The sequence below is a fragment of the Chiloscyllium plagiosum genome, unplaced genomic scaffold (genome assembly GCF_037043375.1).
Source record: "Chiloscyllium plagiosum isolate Xiang-an unplaced genomic scaffold, Cpla_swu_hap1 HiC_scaffold_25, whole genome shotgun sequence".
Taxonomy (NCBI): Eukaryota; Metazoa; Chordata; class Chondrichthyes; order Orectolobiformes; family Hemiscylliidae; genus Chiloscyllium; species Chiloscyllium plagiosum.
The window spans coordinates 17456879-17480476 of NW_028270163.1; the positions used below are offsets into that span (position 1 = coordinate 17456879).

The window sequence follows — 23598 nt, forward strand, 5'->3', positions numbered from 1 at the left end:
TGAGAGACCAGAAGCTGTGAATATGAAGAGAGATTTGGATATCCAAGTGCAAAAAAAGCTTTATTTCTGTGTCTGGAATTGAAAGGAGGCTTAAATTTACTCATCAGCCCTGCATTTGATTTAAGATGCTGTGCATTATGAAGAATATATAGGTCTGGGAGGAGGTCCACTGGAAAGATGCCAGCATTTAAAAGGTTAACTTGTGAACAATTATATTGTCTTGTGGTAAGAAGGTTGAAAGGCATTTTAATTGAGGTCTTAAAATTATAAAAGCATTTGATATGGTAGAGAGAAATTATTTTCTCTGATGGAGAAGTGCAGAACAAAGGATCTTAAAATTAGAACAAAGCAATTCAGAAATAAATGAGAAAGCACATTTTTACAGAAAGATGAATAGAAATGTTCTCTAAAGGCTGTGGTTACTGGGTCAATTGAATTTTTCAAGGCTGAGATCAATAGTTTTTTTGTTCAGTAAAAGTATAGAGGGATAAGATGCAAACATCATTAAGAACAGTTGAGGCACTAATGCAAAGTCATATGGTGAAATTTTCTAGGCATTAGAATCCACCTCACCCACTTTCCCAACTGCAAAATGAAGACATGTTCCTCTCTGATCCTAATGGTGGTTCTGCTGCAATTTAACTGGAGGAGCAGTGTTACTGTAAAAATATCATGTAACTTTCTTAAAAGGCACACCTTTGTCTGATCACGCTATCCCTCTTTTTTTCTTCAAAGAGTAGTTTTCGCCCTTGAATATCATATTCAAGCCTGTATTTATACACACGTGGCTGGATTTCTCCAAGAAGTGACCCTTTTTATTTACAAAAGTGGGCCTGCATTTCTAAGAGAATATTTGCAGCCATCCCTCAGAAATGCTGTGCCATACTTCCATTCTGACTGGTCTTATGTGCCACGTGGAATTGACAGGGGTAGGCAAACCACATCCCATTTTCATAGTTATCAGCTGCTGTATTCTGAAATGTCAAAGTCCTCACAACCACTTGGACAGCCGCTGTCAGACAGTAAGTACTTAAGTGTGCTGTTAGGTTGCCACTTAAGAAGGTGGCCAGTGAGGGAAGGGGCAGGGTTCTAGAGGCAGGATACCAGATGAATAAGGGGTAAGGCACCAAGGTTCCAGGTAAGTGGAATGCCAGAAGGCAAGAGTGTATAATGTTAGGGGGTAGGAATCCAGATGAGTTGCTTGCCAGGTAAGTCGAGTGCCAACTGCAGAAAGGATATGGTGCAATGGATAGGATAAGACACCAGGCGAATGAGGTGCTAAAGGAATAGAGAGTAAACTGTCAGGCAAGTAGAGTGCCTGTTGAGTAGGGTGGGGCATCAGGGTGCAAATTGGTAAGGTATGTGATGTCGTGTTATGGGTAGGTCACGATGTTTGTGACCATTAGCAAACCAAAAATGGTTGGATGACTTATTTCAACAATGAACAAGGTTCCTCATGTCCATTCAGAACAACCATATTGACACTGATATTAATAATGCCAATACGCTCAGTCTCCAATCTATTGTAGGAAGTGAAACACAAACAGAAATTGCTAGAGAATCTCAGCAGCTCTGGTAGCATCTATGGAGAGAAAGTAGAGTTGACTTTGCTTTCAGATGCTGCCAGGGTAGGCTTCACACATTGTGCATTTGCCTGCGTACACGTAATCCAGGGTGTGTAATGGGATAACATTATGTTTTGTCTCAGCCGATTTTGGCTTTCAATTAATTCATGCTAACCACTTTCCTGGGATACATTATCAAGATCGTTGTGAACCTTTCAGCTCTTCTAATGTTGTCAGTACGCTGTGTAAGACTGACCAGAATGTAAAATTTGATTCGGCTTTGGAACTAGCTGCTTTGTTATAGGCAGTTCCTGAACTTCAGTAACAATCTTTTATTTCAAGGTTTTTATCTTGGGAACATTCTCTGTGTCGGATGTTGGTTGAACCGTTTTTATGTTTTGTTGAGCTTTATGCTGCATTATGGGTTTTTCTTGATGATTGGATTATCTGCATGTCTTTGTCCAATGCCCCTTTATGGTACATAGCTTGCCTGTGGTAGGAAGTTGAACACTGTGTCATTAAATGGGAGATGCCACACTTTATGCATGATTTGGGTGTTTCATGGACTTTGTTCACCACTGCTATTATTATTGTGGAGTCAACAGATGAGACAATTTGCTGATCTAAACTTTTACCTCCATTTTCAAATAGACAAAGCTATAGGATATGCTAATAATGCACTAAATCTTTTTTAGAATGATTTTGGTTGATGTTGATGCCACTACTATTTCTATAAGTCTTTCAGTCAGTTTTTCTTCACTGAAGTCACTCTCTGCACTTTTGTGGCAATATCTGTGGACAAACTGATAAATAATTTGGCTTGGTTGCTACCTGTAGGCATAAACTAATGTCTGTGAATTCTGAAGTGCATCTTAAACTTGAACTGATCTTGAGTTTATTTGTTTTTCCCATCGTCTTTCTGGTCATTGTTGAAGAAACCTAAAGAATGAACTCTTCTCAAAATTAAGTTCCTAGAGCAATGAGTATGACAGCTTTCTGAATTAAGTATTCTCCTTTGTTTGAATAACTGGAATTCAGGTATGAGGTCTGTAGCCTGCCAATCTATTTTAGGACTTTAATTAATTACCATTGTGGCTTGAGTATTATGCGATGTTTTCAGAACTATTTGAGCTTTCATGAATTCGGAGAAAGTGAGGACTTCAGATGCTGGAGAGTCAGAGTTGATAAAGCATGGCACTGAAAAAAGTGCAGCAGGTCAGGCAGCATCTGAGGAGCAAGAAAATCAACGTTTCAGGCATAACCCTTCTTCAGACTGTCAACTCCCTTGCTCCTCAGATCCTGCCCGACCTGCTGTGCTTTTTCCAGTGCCACACTTTATCAGTTATCACTGATTGAAATGCTTTGTGCTAGGAGAAAGACTCTTACGACTATATCCAGTGTAGCAGATAAAATGGATGTGGATTGTATGCATGTTCTTCACAATTAATGCACCTTCCTGAAAATCAATTTGATAAAATCAAGTGATGATTCAACAGAGCAGAGCCTTGAAAACTCTGAGAACATTCTTGGAAGTCTCATTCATGCTATGATGGGACCTATTATTGCAGTAGAGTTAGGTTGAAATGTTAATAAAAGCCTGCCATTTTTCTCCCATCAGGTCTGGATCGATACAGGCAGTGCTTGTATTTTTTAACTAGTGGTCTCTTCCACTGTGACACATTAATTGAGAAGTTAATTGATGACACTCTAATCAAATAGAAGATACTCAAACCTTTAGACTTGGATAATGTAGCCACCATGATGATGGTGGTCTTCTTGAGTAAACTAAGAGTGTTTATTTGACACATTAGAATGAGCAATCTTTTTTTGTTTTTTAAAAAAACTCCAGTGCTGGGCAATGCAATGCAATTATTACAATGCAATCTTTGGATCTTACGATTATGTTGACTCCCAAACATAGACTGTGTTTTTACTGAGGGCATGTATCAGAAGATCTATTTTATAGAGCAACTAAACATGTTACAAATTTACCATAGACATTGCTTTAATCTGGGGTCAGACTGGTTGATGAACTGGTTATCTTGTTGGATTACAAAGTACAGCAATAGCTATTCAAGTAGAGCTGCTAATTTTGTACAAAAAATATCATGCGACATGACTTTACATGGATGACACTAATTAATCTCTTCAAGATACATGCTTGCCTAATCATTGATCACACAAGAAGAGTCACAACACATACTCCAGGCATGCTGCAACTTGCTGTGGCAACAGCAAGACTTGTTCCACTGCTAACACCCAAAAGTGGCCAATTAATGACAGTCGAAAGGCCATTTCCCCACCCAGTCACAGTTTTCAGCAGGTGGTATGTGGTCAAGGCAGCGAGTAAATCCAGAAAGCTATCCTTCCCAGGCATCGGGCAGGAAGTGGATAGTCTCCATCAATGGCACTATTTCGAAGTTGGGCGCACCCCCACAAGATGCATCCCTTTGGGATTGCTTCCTCACCCTTGACCACTCCACCAATACTGTCAATTCCTGGCCAAACCTGGTTGTGCCTCCAAGCCTGAGACCCTGACAATTTGCTTGTCCTGGACTCCAGGGGCTTAGACTTCTTGAAATGTTTGCATTCCCAGTCCTTCTAGTGCAACTCATGGCACTACTGAGCTGTGAAAGGCATTGGCCAATCAAATTGGCAGGCATTGCACAAGGATGGAATTTCATTCTGAGTCAGGGGTGGCTGTCCTATCTCCAGCTAATTAAATGGCAGTCGGTATCATCTTTGCATTTTCCTGTGGTAGGAAGGATACCCCACCATACATTAAAATCTCAAATTATGAACTTCAGTAAATGGGGTTATGTATAGCATCTACTAACACAATAGATCCTCATCTCATTGTACTAATGAATGCACCTTAACCCTATTTTCAAAACAGTACTATGCCAGATGGTGTGTCACATTGGATTCTCCACTCCAGCCATCCTGCTTACTGTTGAATCAAAACTGTCAATTTGGAGATAAGTTAGTGCTAAATAATGGATGGTTTTGGTGATTATCATCACCACTACAGACTAGGTTAACTCTGAGAAATTAGAAGCAGTAGAAAGTGAAAAAGCTTTCATCCTGAGAGCCAAGATTGGATCTGAACTTGGATCCCACTGTACAAGGACAGTGTTATAACCCAATCATTATTTTATTCAATTGTTTTCCCTTCCCAGGTATTGTCTGCTTGATGTTCCCCGGAGGATAGATTTTGGAACTACTGGTCTGGAACTGAAGACAATTGTTAAAATTGGAATTGGACAAATTGGAATGTGGGTGGGGGATGAATGGGGAAGAAAGTCTTGATCACCCATTAAAAGTTGACAAGGAGATAGATAATTGATCCTTCAAATTCAAAGCTATTGTCAAGTAGAAGCAGTTTGGAAATAATAAATGAGTTATCAATAGTCCTGTGTTTTGTTAATATGAGGCTATAGCTTGCTGTAAACTGTAATTGCTTTGCAATTCTAGACTGCTCCTAATTAAAAATAAAAAAATGAGAAGTATCCTGATTAAGAATTGTTATGAATCCCTGATATGTAACTTTAGTCGGCCTCAAGTATTTTTGTTGAGCTATTCCAAAGAACAATAAATTTGCAGTTAAACTGTCACTTACATGCTAACACTGGCTTTGTTATGAATCATTGAAAAAGTGACATGTCTTGTGGAAGTCACTTCCTGAAACTAATCCCAAAGAGACTGAAGTTTTGTTTAATTCATTTGTGGGATTAGGTGCCATTGACCTGGGAAACATTTATTGGCTAGAAGATGATGCAAGCTTCTTTTTGATTCACTGCAGTCCAAGTGCTATTGGTACATCCCAAATACCTTTAGGGAGGGAGTTCCATGATTTTGACTGAGTGACTGTGAAGGAATGACTGATATCTTTCCAGGTCAGGATGGTCAATGGTTTGGAGGGAACTTGCTAGTGTTGGTGTATCCATATACTGCATCCTTTGTCTTTGTAGATGTTTGTAGTTGTGTGCTTGGATGATGCTGTTTAAAGATTTCTACAGTGCATCTTGTTGATGGTACACACTGTTACTACTGTGCTTGGTGGTGGAGGGACTGAATGTTTGTGGATGTGGTGCCAATCAAGTGGGTGGCTTTGTCCTGGGTGATGTCAAGCCTCTTGACTGTTCCTGAGTATCATCCAGGCAAGTGGGGAGTATTCCAGCACACTCCTAACTTGTACCTTGGAAATGGTGACAGGTTGTGGGGAGTCAAGAGGTGAGTTATTTCCTCAATATTGAGAGTATATGTTCTGTTCTTATAGCAACAATACTCCAAATCTTAGTTCAGTTCAGTTTCTGGTCAATGATAAGCCCCCAGATGTTGATAGTAGGAGATTTAATAACGAAAATGTTATTGGATGTAGGTTTGCTCACTGAGCTGGAAGGTTCATTTCCAGACGTTTCGTCATCCTACTAGGTAACATCTTCAGTGGGCCTCAGGCGAAATAGTGTACATGATTCCTGCTCTCTATTTATATGATTGGGTTTCTTTGGGTTGGTGATGTCATTTCCTGTCCTTTGTCTCAGGGGCTGGTAGATGGGGTCTACAATCTATCAACAAACACATCGAGTTAGACCCTATCTACCAGTCCCTGAGAAAAAGAACAGGAAATGACATCACCACAGGAAATGACATCACCAATCCAAAGAAACCCAATCATATAAATAGAAAGCAGGAATCATGGCCTGAGGCCATTGAAGATGTTACCTTGTAGGGTGATGAAACGTCTGGAAATGAACCTCCCAGCTCAGCGAGCAAACCTACATCCAGAACCTCAAGCTGAGCTACAAATCTTCTCAAAACTCGCTAGGAAATGTTATTGAATGACAAAGGACAATGGATAGCTCCTTTTTGTTGGAAGTGATCATTTCCTGGCATTTGTATGGCATGAATGTTACTTGCCATTCCAGCCCATGTTTGATCTGATACCATGGGATTTTATGTGGTTCTGAGTTGAAGAGTGAAAACTAAAAGAAAAACTCCTCCCCAGCAATGCAGCCAATGCTACTGGCTCTATCCTGCCAGTGGGACAGGGCAGATGGTGATGCTACTGTTTGGGACATTGCCTGTCAGTAATGATTCTGTGAGTATGGAGGTTTATGGAACACTTCCACTCTATTCATAAAAATAACCTTGACATCTAGTTGCCTGCCACTTCAACACACCGTTGTGTTCCTGGCTAACATCTCTGTCTCAGGCCTGCTGTAGTGCTCCAGTGAAACTCAAAGCAAGCTGGAAGAACAACATCTCCTCTTTTGCCAAGGTACCTTACAGCCCTCAGGACATATCATCGACTTTAACAATTTCAGGACGTGAACATCTCCCTCCATCTTCATTACTCACCCCCACACTCCCAGGTCCTATTTTGTATGTGTTGCTCCGAATACATTTTCAATTATTCACACTTCCTGTTAGCACCCATTCAGCATCTACTTCTCTCTGTTTACTGTTAACAATCCCATTGTTTCCTTCCCTTTCTCTTTTCTCTCTTTATCTCCACTCGTCTATCTCACTCATTCTCTGCCCCCACCCAGACCCAGTGATCAACATAAATACTACCTTTGATGGACTCAAAATGTTAATTCTGTTTATCTCTTCACAGATGCTGCTAAACCTGCTGAGTTTCTCCAGCACTTTCTGTTTTTTTTTAATCCCAGGATGTTACCTGGGTCTTCAGTTAATAGTTCAGCAATGGAACCACTACACCATCATCACTCCCAAAGATAATTTCCAACTGGGATACCGAGGCTCATACAGGCATACTGAGACTCATTTACTTACACTGACTGCAACGGTCCATCTTTGAAAGTATCCAAGTATTTCCTGAGATCCCCATGAAATTTAAGAATTTTATGTTTCAATCATTTTGTTGTGATTAATCAAATGAATATTCTCCTTGCCAAGTGCGAAAAGTTAGCCACTGGGGACTAGCAACTGATTTTAATTGCACTTGTGTAGTACTCCTTTGCTCTTGACCTCAATGCGGTTTCTATAAGGAACCTCTTACAACATAACTTCAAACTGCCACAGTTAACAGTGTCTGGTGATAGCATTTCAGCCTAATTAATGATATACTGAAATAATATCCTTACCTAATCTGTAATAATCACAATCGCAAACTCACATGTGTGTATTTGTCCCAATTTTAGTGCATTGAGATTTAGACCTTCACTGATCTTGCTCCAAGTCCATGGCTAGTTTATTAGAAGCCATATGATCTATAAGGTCATAAGATATAGGATGTTGAAACTTTATTGCTGGAACAGCACAGCAGGTCAGGCAGCATCCAGGGAACAGGAGATTCGAGGTTTCGGGCACAGGCCCTTCCTCAGGAATGAGCAGAGAGTGTTCAGCAGGAGAAGATAAAAGGTAGGGAGGAGGGACTTGGAGGACGGGCGTTGGAAATGTGATAGGTGGAAAGAGGTCAAGGTGAGGGTGATAGGTCGGAGTAGGATGGAGGCGGAGAGGTCAAGAAGAAGACTGCAGGTCAGGAAGGCGGTGCCGGGCTGGAGGGATCCGGCTGAGACAAGGTGGGGGGAGGGGGGATGAAGAAACTGGTGAAGTCCAAGTTCATCCCCTGTGGTTGGAGGGTTCCCAGTCGGAAGATAAGACGCTCCTCCTCCGACCGTCGGGTTGTTGTGGTTTGACGGTGGATGAGTCCAATGACCTGCATATCCTCGGTGGAGTGGGAGGGGGAGTTGAAATGCTGTGCTACAGTGTGGTTGGGTTGGTTCGTCCGGGTGGGCCAGAGGTGCTCTCTGAATCGCTCCGCAAGTAGGCGGCCTGTCTCCCCAATATAGAGGAGGCCACACCGGCTGCAGCAGATGCAGTAGATGATGTGGGTGGAGGTGCAGGTGAATCTGTGGCGGATATGGAAGTTTCCGACTGGGAACCCTCCAACCACAGGGGATGAACTTGGACTTCACCAGTTTCTTCATCCCCCCTCCCCCCACCTTGTCTCAGCCGGATCCCTCCAGCCCGGCACCGCCTTCCTGACCTGCAGTCTTCTTCTTGACCTCTCCGCCTCCATCCTACTCCGACCTATCACCCTCACCTTGACCTCTTTCCACCTATCACATTTCCAACGCCCCTCCTCCAAGTCCCTCCTCCCTACCTTTTATCTTCTCCTGCTGAACACTCTCTGCTCATTCCTGAGGAAGGGCCTGTGCCCGAAACGTCGAATCTCCTGTTCCTTGGATGCTGCCTGACCTGCTGTGCTGTTCCAGCAATAAAGTTTCAACTTTGATCTCCAGCATCTGCAGACCTCACTTTCTCCATAAGATATAGGAGCAGAAATAGGCTATTCAGCCGATCAAGTCTGCTTTGCCATTCAATGAGATCATGGCTGGTACGATAATCTTCAACTCCACTTTCTTGCCTTTTTCCTTGATTCCCTAACTGATTAAAAAGCTGTCTGTCTCAGCCTTCAATTGCAACTTTATATTCACTGCTATCTAACTGTAGCAAATGTTTTCACCAAAATTTGTTAAGTCAACAGAATGACAGAAATCACAAAACACATATTAAGATCTCAATTTGGGGATGAAGTTCTGCTCACCGTGATTGCCTTTGGATGTTCGCACGGGTGTAAAATGGTTTTTGGAGGTTCTAACAGGAGAGTTTTCCTTGGGCGATCCATCTATTGCAGTCATGTTCTCTCGCTCATAGTGTGGCACTGGAATCGGTCCCTGGCTTCGTAAGATGTCTGCCAAGGCCCTGTGAAATTTAACAGAAAGTAATGTTTAAAAGATGGCACAGTGTCTTTTTATATGACTCGCTCCTCATGTTGTAGTGCTACAGGTTTTGTCAGAATTGTTGGGATTGCTATTTGGTTGAAAGTTGGTATTACTGTTGTGAAACACCATTTGTATGATTTGTACAGACAATTGAAAATACCATATTACTGCATCATTGGGTATAATTCATTAAAAATGAAATGTAACAAGTATCTGGATAATATTTGCAAACTCTAATGCAGTAATGGTAATAAATAATGATTAACTTGAGGATGTGGATTTTTAAATGTTAATTTTGTATCTATGCAATTACAAATACAACGCTGCACTATGTATTGTAGACAGAGCATAATATCGATTATATAATGCACACTTCAACCCGTGATGAATGTTTGTGTATGGCATGCAGATTAACAAAGGTCCCCCAAAAGGAGGTGTTTCTTAAAGCCCACAACACCAGGGCATAGTCCAACAGGTTTATTTGGAAGCAGTAGCTTTCAAAGCGCTGCTTCTTCTTCAGATTGTTGTCACAATCACCTGATGAAGGTGCAGCGCTCCGAAAGCTAGTGATTCCAAATAAACCTGTTGGACTATAACCTGGTGTTGTGTGATTTTTAACTTTGTCCACCCCAATCCAACACCGGCACCTCCAAATCATTTCTTAAAGCGGGCTTAGTTGCTTTTAACCTCTTTAACCATCCTGAACTTCAGAACAGGCAAAGGTTGATACCACTTCAGAGGATTTTGTGACACAACAAATCTTTTTGCAACAATACGAAACCACTCTTTACCAGTTTTCCAACTTTAAAAAATTGACAATTTCAAGTCGTGGTGTCGGGGGGAGGGGAAGGAGGTGTGTGGAGTTATGGCAAGTTAAAAGATGTTGGTATGAGGCAGCGGGATTTCAGTCTGAAGAAGTAATATTCCAGGGATTATGAGAAACAGGGAGAAAAATACAGTATAGTGAGAAAATGAACATACTTTTGAGCATGGGACTCACAATTCTGTATAACCGTATGCAGACAATTGCTCTTCTCAACACATTTATTCAGTTCACAGATTTGAAAGCTTGTGTGATGTATTAGCATTTATGGCCTATGCTTAACAGATTAGAGGAGATTAATATTCCATTGATGTATTTGCATACTATTCCTTTCTTCATTTCCCCCTCAGGTATTTCATTTGGTTGGGTCGCTTACTGCATACTCATTTGCTTTGCTCTTTGGTTTACTCACATTGTGACACTGTTAAACACTACTTTGTCTCACAAGAAATGTCAGTTTCTACACATCTTTGCCTTCATTATCACCTCATGTACCAATTTTCCACTTTGAGATACTTTTCATCTGTTTTGTCTGTCTGCTTACCATCATTCCTCTTTGCTTGGCTTTTATGTTCAATAAAGTAATTCTTTCTTTACATCACTATTGTTTTAAGTCCTCTGATGACTACATATATGGATTCTGAGTTTTCAATTGTGCTTAAGACTTTCTACTGAATTGAAAGAAACTACAATATTTCAACTCACAGAATGTTTGCTTTTTATTCCAGCAGCTTGTCAGAAGGGGATACTTTATTGCTGGAACAGCACAGCAGGTCAGGCAGCATCCAGGGAACAGGAGATTCGACGTTTCGGGCACAGGCCCTTCTTCAGGAATGAGCAGAGAGTGTTCAGCAGGAGAAGATAAAAGGTAGGGAGGAGGGACTTGGAGGAGGGGCGCTGGAAATGCGATAGGTGGAAAGAGGTCAAGGTGAGGGTGATAGGTCGGAGTAGGGTGGAGGCGGAGAGGTCAAGAAGAAGACTGCAGGTCAGGAAGGCGGTGCCGGGCTGGAAGGATCCGGCTGAGACAAGGTGGGGGGAGGGGGGATGAAGAAACTGGTGAAGTCCAAGTTCATCCCCTGCGGTTGGAGGGTTCCCAGTCGGAAGATAAGACGCTCCTCCTCCGACCGTCGGGTTGTTGTGGTTTGGCGGTGGATGAGTCCAATGACCTGCATATCCTCGGTGGAGTGGGAGGGGGAGTTGAAATGCTGTGCCACAGGTTGGTTGGGTTGGTTCGTCCGGGTGGCCCAGAGGTGCTCCCTGAATCGCTCCGCAAGTAGGCGGCCTGTCTCCCCAATATAGAGGAGGCCACACCGGCTGCAGCGGATGCAGTAGATGATGTGGGTGGAGGTGCAGGTGAATCTGTGGCGGATATGGAAGTTTCCCTTGGGGCCTTGGAGAGAAGTGAGGGGGGAGGTGTGGGCGCAAGTGTTGCACCTCCTGCGGTTGCAAGGGAAGGTGCCGGGAGTGGTGGTTGGGTCGGTGGGGGGTGTGGATCTGACAAGGGAGTCGCGGAGGGAGTGGTCTCTACGGAAAGCTGATAGGGGAGGGGAGGGAAATATATCCTTGGTGCTGGGGTCTGTTTGGAGGTGGCGGAAGTGACGGCGGATGATGCGCTGTACATGGAGATTGGTGGGGTGGTAGGTGAGGACCAGTGGGGTTCTGTCCTGGTGGCGGTTGGAGGGGCGGGGCTCAAGGGCGGAGGAGCGGGAAGTGGAGGAGATGCGGTGGAGGGCACCGTCGACCACGTCGGGGGGGAAATTGCGGTCCTTGAAGAAGGAGGCCATCTGTGTTGTACGTATTTTGAACTGGTCCTCCTGGGAGCAGATGCGGCGGAGACGAAGGAATTGGGAGAATGGGATGGCGTTTTGACGAAGGAATTGGGAGAATGGGATGGCGTTTTGACGAAGGAATTGAGGTCCGCCGCATCTGCTCCCAGGAGGACCAGTTCAAAATACGTACAACACAGATGGCCTCCTTCTTCAAGGACCGCAATTTCCCCCCCGACGTGGTCGACGGTGCCCTCCACCGCATCTCCTCCACTTCCCGCTCCTCCGCCCTTGAGCCCCGCCCCTCCAACCGCCACCAGGACAGAACCCCACTGGTCCTCACCTACCACCCCACCAATCTCCATGTACAGCGCATCATCCGCCGTCACTTCCGCCACCTCCAAACAGACCCCAGCACCAAGGATATATTTCCCTCCCCTCCCCTATCAGCTTTCCGTAGAGACCACTCCCTCCGCGACTCCCTTGTCAGATCCACACCCCCCACCGACCCAACCACCACTCCCGGCACCTTCCCTTGCAACCGCAGGAGGTGCAACACTTGCGCCCACACCTCCCCCCTCACTTCTCTCCAAGGCCCCAAGGGAAACTTCCATATCCGCCACAGATTCACCTGCACCTCCACCCACATCATCTACTGCATCCGCTGCAGCCGGTGTGGCCTCCTCTATATTGGGGAGACAGGCCGCCTACTTGCGGAGCGATTCAGGGAGCACCTCTGGGCCACCCGGACGAACCAACCCAACCAACCTGTGGCACAGCATTTCAACTCCCCCTCCCACTCCACCGAGGATATGCAGGTCATTGGACTCATCCACCGCCAAACCACAACAACCCGACGGTCGGAGGAGGAGCGTCTTATCTTCCGACTGGGAACCCTCCAACCGCAGGGGATGAACTTGGACTTCACCAGTTTCTTCATCCCCCCTCCCCCCACCTTGTCTCAGCCGGATCCTTCCAGCCCGGCACCGCCTTCCTGACCTGCAGTCTTCTTCTTGACCTCTCCGCCTCCACCCTACTCCGACCTATCACCCTCACCTTGACCTCTTTCCACCTATCGCATTTCCAGCGCCCCTCCTCCAAGTCCCTCCTCCCTACCTTTTATCTTCTCCTGCTGAACACTCTCTGCTCATTCCTGAAGAAGGGCCTGTGCCCGAAACGTCGAATCTCCTGTTCCCTGGATGCTGCCTGACCTGCTGTGCTGTTCCAGCAATAAAGTTTCAACTTTGATCTCCAGCATCTGCAGACTCACTTTCTCCTCAGAAGGGGATACCTCAAGTTTTGACGGGACAATTTTAATGGTTCCGAAAGCTTATATCTCCAAGTTTTTTGTTCGAAAGACTTTATAATAAGTAACATCTGAGGACTTTGTGTCCTGTCAACTAATACAAAAATTGACTTTTATATGGTGAGATAAAAGCTGAGAAGGTTCTCAGTAACCATTTATTGTCTGTGATTTTAAAAAAAGTTCCACACAACTTTGATTTTATTGAGAAATTTGAACAAAGTGTTCTACAACCGCACTCTGCTGCTGCTCTTTCTTGTGTTAGATCTTCACTACCTTGTTCCAGCAGATTTTATTGGATAAATGAGGGTTAAATTTCTTACCCAATTTACAACTTGTTTCAGACCCAATCACACTCTCCTTCTAGACTCATTCATTTTAACCTACCTAACATATTATTGATGTAATATTCTTTAACAGTAGTTGTGCCTTTGCTCTCTGGCTGAACTGTTTTTATCTTTCTAGTAAATGAGTCGATCTCAGCTTGTATATTGACTTGTCCTCTTGCAATTCACCTTTTCCCTTGCAGGGCATTCCATTGTCATTTGTCTGATTGCAACCTGCCAGGTGCATGTTTTCTGGACTGTGTTTTTTCCATTCTAACTGTGCAGAAAGAACACAGCTCATTCCACCTCAATTACGTGTGAATAGATAATAATTCTAAGTTGCTATACCTTTTATCTCTTCCATCTTTTCCTATCAAAGGGCACTCGATTCTGACAGTAACAGCTTTTTTTCTTCATCCCCTCCTAGTTCTGGTTATACCTCCTGGGCTTGTTTTCAGACACAGGTTTCCCATTCTCAGCGACAAACTTCAGGTTCAGTCACACAAATATTTGACTTGCATAGTTTAACAAGATCATATTCCCAGATTAGTATTATTCCTCATCATTGACAGCTTTCTGTACTTCTCCTTGCTTTTTTATTTATTGACTAGGTGGGCACGCAAGATCTGATCAACATGGAGTATGTCCTCAGGAAATTCCCATCTGAAGATTGCTCCAATATATTCACCACATTTTTCTTCTTTTATAGTGCAATCTTGAAGAAAAATTGTCTCTTCTAGATTGTTACATTCATCCCTATTACCTTATTGTCTTTACTCAGATTAATTTGTCAAACTGCTTGTACCTGTTCTTGCTTCTGACCCTTCCATTTTCCATATTTGGTATTCATCTAAAGTAAAAGGAGGGAAAACTTTCTCATGTCTTCTTTTAAAATGATCATTTTTTTTGTTATCCTTTTCAAATGATAGGCAATTCCTTCTCGGTTCTCATCACTTTTTTGCTCCTTCCTTTTGCTTGCTAGGATCTCTCATTAACGTATGCTGTCATGTGAAAGGAGCTAGAATCTTGTTTGTCTTCCTTTTCTAACTCACTTCCACATTTCAGTGCTTCCTTTGATGATTGTCATATGGTTGACTTTAAAAGAATGATAAACAGAATTTCTGCTGTTTGCTGCCTGCTTTGCCCAGGAAGGGAAACTGCATTTTGGGAGAAGGAACGTGTCTCAGTGGTTAGCACTGCTGCCTCACAGTGCCAGGGACCCATGTTTGATTCCAACCTCAGGTGACTGTCTGTGTGGAGTTTCTTCCAGGTGCTCCAGTTGCCTCTCACAGTCCAACAATATGCAGATTAGGTGGATTGGCCATGCTAAATTGCCCATAGTGTCCATGGATGTGTAGGTTAGGTGCATTATCTATGGGGAATGCAAGTTTACAGGGATAGGTTAGTGGGTGGGTATGGGTGGGATGTTGTTGAAGGGTTGATATGGACTCAATGGGCCAAATGGGGATTCTATGATTCTAGGTATTCTCTCATGATCTCCAACAGTGGTAATCATTAGTTTAACCAAGACTAATAGAGAAATTGACTTATGCAATAACTTAGAGAAAGTGAGGACTGCAGATGTTGGAGATCAGAGGTGAAAAATGTGTTGCAGGAAAAGCGCAGCAGGTCAGGTAGCATCCAAGGAGCAGGAGAATCGACGTTTTGGGCATATGCCTGAAGAAGGGCTTATGCCCAAAATTTCGATTCTCCTGCTCCTTGGATGCTGCCTGACCTGCTGCGCTTTTCCAGCAACACATTTTTCAGTTATGCAATAACTTTTCAGCTTGAAGAAAGCTTTTTGTTTCCTTTATTGCAAGAGTGCACTGGTCTCAATTATGTTCCCAGGCAGAAATTTACAGTTCATCCCATTTTATTATTCACTATTATCTTTTCAGTCCTTTTTCCCCCTCTGGTAGCATTCTGCAAATCCAGCTGCCACTCATCAGACGTACAAGTGTAAATCTCCCTCTGCTTCAGCTGACTTGATTTCCCTCTCTTAACTTTGGCAATAAGTCAACAGATTTTCTAAGATGCAATGTATTGTGAATGATGAGGGTTCTAACATTCTAAGAAATATTTTATTTTTCAAGATCTCATTGTGTTTTGAACAATTTATGGTAAAAGTGGACACTTGCATAATTTCTACATTAATTCTCCATGTGTAGCTGAGTGATAGCTGTGCAACTTCAAACACACTTAGAAGTTGTAATCTAGCTATTGGCTCCTATTCATTTTTACAGTTACCCTGAAGCATACATCAGAATAATCTAGAATAAACAGAATAATCTAAAATACACACAATTTTTTTAAAAAAATCTACTTGTGGGACATGAGTGTCGCTGGCTGGGCCAGCATTTATTGCCAATCCCTAGTTGCCCGGCAGAAGGTGATGGTGAGCTGCTTTCTTGCAGCTCCTTTTGCACTCATCTCCTCCATATTTACTCCTCTGACATACATGCAAACCTGAAAAATGGCTGAATTACCTCTTTTTGCACCTCGAGGCAGTTTCTGTTGCTTGTTCGGTCAAATTTCTTATGATCTCACCTACCCAGGGTTCAGCTTTGTTTAAGATTGGTTCTGATAGAATGGTGACTTGCAATTATGTTTGAAACTTCAAAAATTAAAATTCCTCTGCCCAACCCCTCACACTCTTCATAAGGTCATTTCTTCCTACTCATTCCAGGATGTTTAAATGATCAAAAGACCAACCCTTTTTGAAAAAAAAATAAGAATATCAATTTTTTTATTTTTCATTATTATTACATTGTAATTCAACATAATAAACGAATGCCTTTAATCTCAAAATTTGAGGAGACCACATGATAACATTCAAGTATAAAAGAAAAGCTGATTGCTAGGATAAACAGCGAAGGTCACAGAACTTCATCTGGACATATTGGAAAAGACTCAATCTAACTCTGAGAAGTTTTCTCAGAATAGATGTCGGGAGGTCTGAAAATGTGTAGGAGAACAGAAGGACTAGTTTGGTGAACCAGTGTCAAGATGCAAGGCTTAAAAGGATTCTGCCAATTTGAAAGGGAATACCAAACAACTTAAAAAAGGAAGTGCCAAGTGAATGGTTTATCTCAGCCTCCACTTGAGGTCCCCAATATCACAGATCCAATTTAATTTGTTCCATTTTATTTCAGCAAATTCAATGCAGCCAATTACCACTAATATAGCTTCCTCTCCTTCACTTAAAAAATAGCAATAACCTTGCTCATTGATATTCAGTTTAGCTTCTGCCTGGGCCCATGGTCCAGTTAAGTTCCTGCTGAAATGTAATCTTTAGGATGTTGTTGGCGAGAAAAGCAGAAACTGAAAGGTTGTTGACATAAAGAGAACATGGTTGTATTCTCTTTTGTTGGTGGTAGTCATTGCTGGGCACTTGCTGAATGCTACTTGCAGACAATTAGCAGACAAACCCTGTATATGGACACAGACAACTTTCACATCCAAGGAGCTGCAAATGTGCAATTGTCTGTGACCAGCCCCACTTCTGACCTTATACTGAAGGGAAGCTCCTTGATGAAACAACTGAAGATGGCTAAGTCGAGGGGACTACCTTGAGGAATTAAACCTGTTGGACTATAACCTGGTGTTGTGTGATTTTTAAATTTGAGGAATCTCCGTAGTGTTGTCCCAGAGCTAAAAAGATCAGACTCGAACAATCACAACTACCTTCTTGTGCTGAACAACAGACTGCAATAAGTCTGAAACCCTCCTCATCGAGCACTTATAAATCCAAAATCGGTACCACAAAGTGGAATATGCATAGCAGACACATAGGAATACTATCACCCGCAATGTAGCCTAAAAGCCATACACATCGTGACTTGGACTCATATCAGGATTTCCTCACTGTCAATGGTTCAAAATCCCAGAACTGCCTCCCTATCAGCACTGGTTGGGGGGGTGGGGGGGGTGGTGGTGGTGGTGGTGGTGGTACCTGCACTATTGAACTGTAGAAGTTCAAGAAAGTGGTTTACCATCATCCTATCAATGGATAGTAGGGGTGGGCAATAATTGTTGGTCTTGCAAGTGCTAATCAGATCGCATGAATGAATTAAAAAAAAAACTATCTGAAGGAAAATGGCACAGCACAAAGATGAATTCAATGCCAAAAGGAATTGTTAAAGTATAAAAATGGCAACAATCTGAACATTTCTTGACTTTAGCATGGCAAGAGTCATAAAGGCTAATAATGCAATGTGTTTTGTCATAATATAAAAATAATGGAGGTGAAGAGGTAGGTGAAAGTAATTTCAGGTGCAGTCACAGAAACTGATCTAACACTGACTGCAAATTGTTATTAACATGTATTTGCCTCAGCCGGAGAAAAAAGAGGTGGTTGTTATTGTATTTGGTCTGAAAAGGGAACTGAAGGATATTGCAGAAGTAAGTTGTAACACTATAGCATTCCTCTGAGCAAGGTTGATGCCCTTGGGCACAACCTTAGGGTAAATTAAATCTCAAAGGCCAGATAAAATGCACCAGAGCATTCTTAAGGAAATATGGAAAGAAATTACAGGAACTCTGGAAGAAAGCTTTCAGAAATTAGTGCATATTGTAAGAGTGCCTTGGGGCTGAAAATAGGCAGATGTTTTTATTTTTCAAAGGTAACAAAAGTGATGCAGGAAATACAACCTAGTGAATAAATGTGAAGCGCTTTGCATCATGCCTAAATTTGTCGACAATACCAAGCTTATGACAGTGGTTGACTTCAGACCTGAAAAAATAAATTACAGAAGGATCTGAATATATTTGAGAATTGGAAAGATGAGTGACCAATGAACTCATTGTAGAGAAATATGAAATGCTGTATGTTAGAATAAAAGTTCCAGTAATGGGTCTTTATGGAAAAGGAAAGAAAATTGTGCCCATGGAAAATGTAAGAGACCTATTGATCTTGATTTACAAAGTGAAGCTATCAGAGCAATTCTCAGGAGCAACCTGTAAGCCAAATCAGACATGGAATGTATTAAAAGTCACTACTGAACTAAAATATTAAAGATCTGTCTGTTTTACAAATCAATGATGTAACTGCACTTAAAATACAAAGTACAATAATGGTCATAGTATGAAAGAGATATTGAAAGGATGCAAAAGCCAGCAAAGAGCAAATTAGTAGCAGGGTGTTCATGGCAAAGGATTGAATTAGGAGAGCAACTCTTGTACATTAGACAAGTTCTTACTTGAAACAAACCCATCTAAAGGTGATATGATGGCTTTTTGTTTGGGAATCTAAATTGATGATATGTCAACCATGTCGAGCTGTTTTACATTTCCAGAACAAAGGACATATGGCCTATGCTTGAAGGGAGTAAATTCAAATCTAATCTTCAGAAATTTTTCAGTGAGTTAGTGATAAATCTGTGGAACTGACTTGCTTAGCAGATGGTAGAATCAGATAGTAATGATTCATTTAGATGCTAATAAGATAGATTCCTTTTTAGAAAATAATTCAGGGATATGTTTTATGTGTGTCTGAAATGTGACAATAGGTAAATGTGGCATACATGGGACAAATAGGTGACTTTGAACCTATAGATTCCAAAGTTATTTGTCAGTGGGGTTTTCTTCACGTCATATCCAGATCTACCAATAGAGATTGTTTGTTATAATTAGTGGTAATTCCATTATCAAAATTTCATGTGACTAACAGGATAATAAAAGGTGAAACAAATGGATTGTGGTTTCTCTTCATCAGAAATAGGGGAGATCATTTGGCTCCTTGAGCCTGCTCCACACTCCACAAACATCATGGCTGATCATTTACCTCAGCTCACTACAATGTCACCATATTCCTTGATGCCGTTTGTATCTAAAAATCATTCTCCTTCACTTAATGTATTAAGTGAATGAGCATTAATTTCTCTTTGCAATAGAGAATTCCAAAGAATCAAACTCTTCTGAGTAAAGAGATTTCTCCTCAACTCAACCCGAAATATTCAACATCTTATTTTGAGACAGTGACACCTCATCACTTTGCAGTAGACCTTTCCAGCCACGGAAAACATGGGTCCATCATCTATTGTGTCAACCTTATTAGGCATTTTATATGTTTAAATCTCATACTTACAAACTCTCGAAAATAAAAGCTCAGTCGACTCAATCTCATCTCAGAGCGATCCTCTTATCCCAGAAATCAGTCTGGTAAATCTTTCTGCTGTCCTCCAAATGCAATATATCCATCCTTAGCTGAGGAGACCAGACTTTTAGAGAGTACTCTAAAGTGCATGATAGCTTCCAGTGATTTGTACAAGGACACACTAATTCCTCTCAATGCAAGCATTTTCTAATATCCCAGCATTTAGGAAAATGAAAACTGAACTGACTACGGGTGCTGTAAATCAGAAAAAAAAAAAAAAAATTGCTGGAAAAGCTCAGCAGGTCTGGCCACATCTGTGAAGAGAAATCAGAGTTAACATTTCAGGTCAGGTTCTGAGGAAGAGTCACCAGACCAGAAAAATTATAGTATCATATAATCCCTACAGTGTGGAAACAGGTCCTTCGGCCCAACAAATCCACGCAACCCACCCAGACTTATTCTCCTACCCTACATTTACCCCTGACTAATGCATGTCACCTACACATCCCTGACCACTATGGGCAGTTTAGCATAGCCAATTCACCTGACCAGCACATTTTTGGACTGTGGGAGGGAACCAGAGCACCCAAAGGAAACCCACGCAGACACTGGGAGAATGTGCAACCTCCACACAGTCACCTGATGCTGGAATCAAATCCAGCACCCTGAGACAGTATTGCTAACCACTGAGCCACCATGCCACCCCAATCTCTGATTTCTCTCCACAGATGCTGCAGGGCCTGCTGAGCTTTTCCATCATTTTCTGTTTTTGTCTAGGAAAAAGAAGTTGCTTCTCAATTTTTCTAGTTAAAACAAATATCATGTGGAGAAACATAAAGCCATTGCAACTGGTTTCTTCCTATGTAACTGATCTAAATCATTTTTCAAACTCTTTGTATCTCTCATTGCTTAAATTCCCTTGGTCTTTTGCATTGTCAGCAAACTTGGGAACATTACAATTGACCTCCTATTTAGGCATTGATTTAGATTGTAAATAGCTGAGGCTCCCATGTACTGATCCATGTCAGAAGTCACACGACACCTGACTTTGTCCACCCCAGTCCAACACCGGCACATCCACATCATAGCTGATCCATATGATAAGGCACAAACCATGGCCTACAAATCCAAAAATATCCTGTTTATTGTGACATTAGTTTCTATCCATTAACTGATCTTCAGTCCATGCTAGTATGTTGCCTCAAACCAGGAGTCCTCATTTTGCATAATATTTACTTGGATAACATCTTACTGAATGATGTGCAAAAATACACAACATCCATTCACTTCCTCTTATCTACCTTTCTAGCTATAAGTTCTAAAGGTCTGACAGTTGTGTGAACAATTTCCCTTTCAGAAATTGGTACTGATTTTGTCCACTGTGTAATTTCTTGCTAAGTGCCTGATTCCATCTTACTCACAGATTCTAGTATTGTCATTATCTCTGTTGGCTACATCAGCAATGATGAACTGGTGTTGAAATAGTCAGCACCATTAAACAGTACAAGGCAAGTTAGAATCATGGGTCATTTGTATGCTAGAGACAGGGTCAAGAGACTGGCAAAATGGTGCATGTGCGCAAAGTGAAAATTTATTACAATCTACGCCATAAGTCAACAGTTCTGCTATTTTTGTGATTCCTATCTGCAGTTAGTGGAATCATACAAGCTGTTAAAAACTGTACATTAGAAAAATAAGAATTGTTGAATGTTCTGTCAGATACTGGGATAACCTATTTTTTTTAATCAACCTGTTCAGAGATATTATTATGCAACTCTGGAGGTGGAACCCAGGCCTCCTGATCTAGGGGTACGGACACAACCACTGTGCCACAAGAGGGCACCAGGGATCATTATTTTCCCATAATAATTATTGCAGATGTGAGTAGGATAGCCACACTAAGGTCCTGGCAAGCCACAACTAAACATGGAATACTTCAAGAATGAAAATTCCTTTTATTAGACTGTGTGGAAGCTTTCTATTAATTTCCACAACACCCAAAGAGGCTGCGTTATCAGTGAAAATTGTTATAGTTTATCACTCTCCTGAGTTTGCCAAACACCCAAAGCTCTGGGGCCATTTGTGGGAAAGCGTGTTCAGTGTGCTGGACATGGTTTAAACTTTGGGGGCAGAATCCCATCAATGGCAATTGCCTAGATTATTTTCATCGCCTTCAGGCTCCACAACATGAATTTAAAATGTACCCTTGCAACGGCACGTGTGCTTTCTGTGATAAACCAATACTTGATTTGTGACAACTGTCACTCAAATGCGAATATGTTGGAAAGGAAATTTATGGTATAACAGCTGGGTTCCAGTAAATGACCATGTGATCAGGTTGCATGCCAGATAGAAAGTAGAGAAAAAGAAATCTGTAGAAGTGAATTATACAGACTAATTCAGTGCTCGAACAGTTTAGATTTGGATCAAATTGACTACAAAAGGAAAAGCATTCCTGTTCATTTAAAGTTTTGTGTTTTGACTGTAAGTTTGTTTAAAAAAAACTTCATGATGGAAGAATTCCTGACAGTAAGGTGAACTTCTGGTATGGCCAAGCTGAGAGAGAGAGATATTTGGAGATGTTGGACTGGGGTGTACACAGTTAAAAAAATCACACAACACCAGGTTATAATCCTGGATAACCTGGTGTTGTTCGTGTGTGTGTGTGTGTGAAACAGAGAGAGAGAGTGAGTGTGTTCATTTTAAAATGCAAAATTCCAGAGTTAAAGAATTTTAAAACCAGCAGTGCTCTGTGCTTAAGATGTTAGAGATACCTGCATTGAAATAAGACATTGCAATAAGCAAATGATTGGTGGGGAGTTGAATGGACAACCTTGCTAGAATTGTACAGCAAATCCAACAAATTTCATTCCTCAAACAAGTCTTTGAAGTAGTAACCTTCAAACATCTGACAAATATTTGACTATGTGCACATCAAATGGGCGTAGTAGGAAAGTGGAGTATAATCAGTTTAGAAAGTAAGTATCTGCACTCATTGTACTTTTAATATCTTTAATATGACTAACTATTTAAAATAGAATATGGTCATTAGGATTTGTGTTCTTTGATTTTAGTACAGTAAAATAGATTTCATTTAATCTGTGAACCCTGTGGGGGTTATTTTATTAAATACCCGGGTGTTTGAATGCTAAAAATAATTAACAAATTACTGGTCTTGACAGAGATCATTACGTTCTTCTCCAGGCTTCTTAGGCTCTATCACTGATGAAACTGGTCAAACAATAGATAGGACATGCTCTAACCAGTTCTTTGCCGAAATGGCAATTAAGGTCCTTTACCATCTGACACCTTTGTGCACCATCTTTGCCAGTCATCACACCTCTCAGCCTGATCTTAAAGAGCTGGTGAGTCTCTTTGTCAACCTCGTGGAGAGGGTAAAATGAGAGAGATAATTTTAATAAGTGATGGAAATGGCACTCAGAGTAATGATCTTAATTGTGCGATATAACATGGAAAATAATGTACTAGTATTTACTGTATAAATTGTAAAATCTTCCAGCTCAATATACATGGGACCTTCCAGAGTTTTAGCATGGGTTATAAGTCTTCAGCACTTGGATCTCCCCCTTCATTATTCATATTCTATATCGTAGTCCCTGAAATAAGTGAATATCCAATATACCTGCTGTAATTCGCAAAACCCCTGTAACTACATGTTTTCAAATGTCAGCCACTATAGAACTATCATATTTATGGGAGCTGTGTTCACTTATTTCAGTGCTGTAGGTCAGCATTTTATCAGTTCTCTAATTCAAACTAACTACAACTTCTGAATGATAGCAATTCATCACATGTATGCAACTCACAAAGGCTAGAAGTTGCTCTCAGATGGAACTGGATAGGTTCTCCATTAAGTGAAGATGCTGATAATCTACTTCTTTACAGTTAATGAAATTAAATGTTAGGTACTGCATATAGCAGCCAGCCAATCCAAAACTGCCTGCTT

At 41.6% G+C, this 23598-nt stretch overlaps 1 protein-coding gene across 4 annotated transcripts in view; it reads right to left on the reverse strand.

The window, feature by feature from the left end:
- The window catches only part of shisa6a (shisa family member 6a), a 527218-nt gene that overhangs the window by 454660 nt on the left and 48960 nt on the right, over window positions 1-23598 (reverse strand). For all 4 annotated transcript variants that reach the window (XM_088000481.1, XM_088000483.1, XM_088000482.1 and 1 more), the window contains exon 3: window positions 9142-9299. In XM_088000481.1, coding sequence (XP_087856607.1) covers window positions 9142-9299 — 158 coding nt within the window. The remainder of the gene's footprint in view (window positions 1-9141; window positions 9300-23598) is intronic.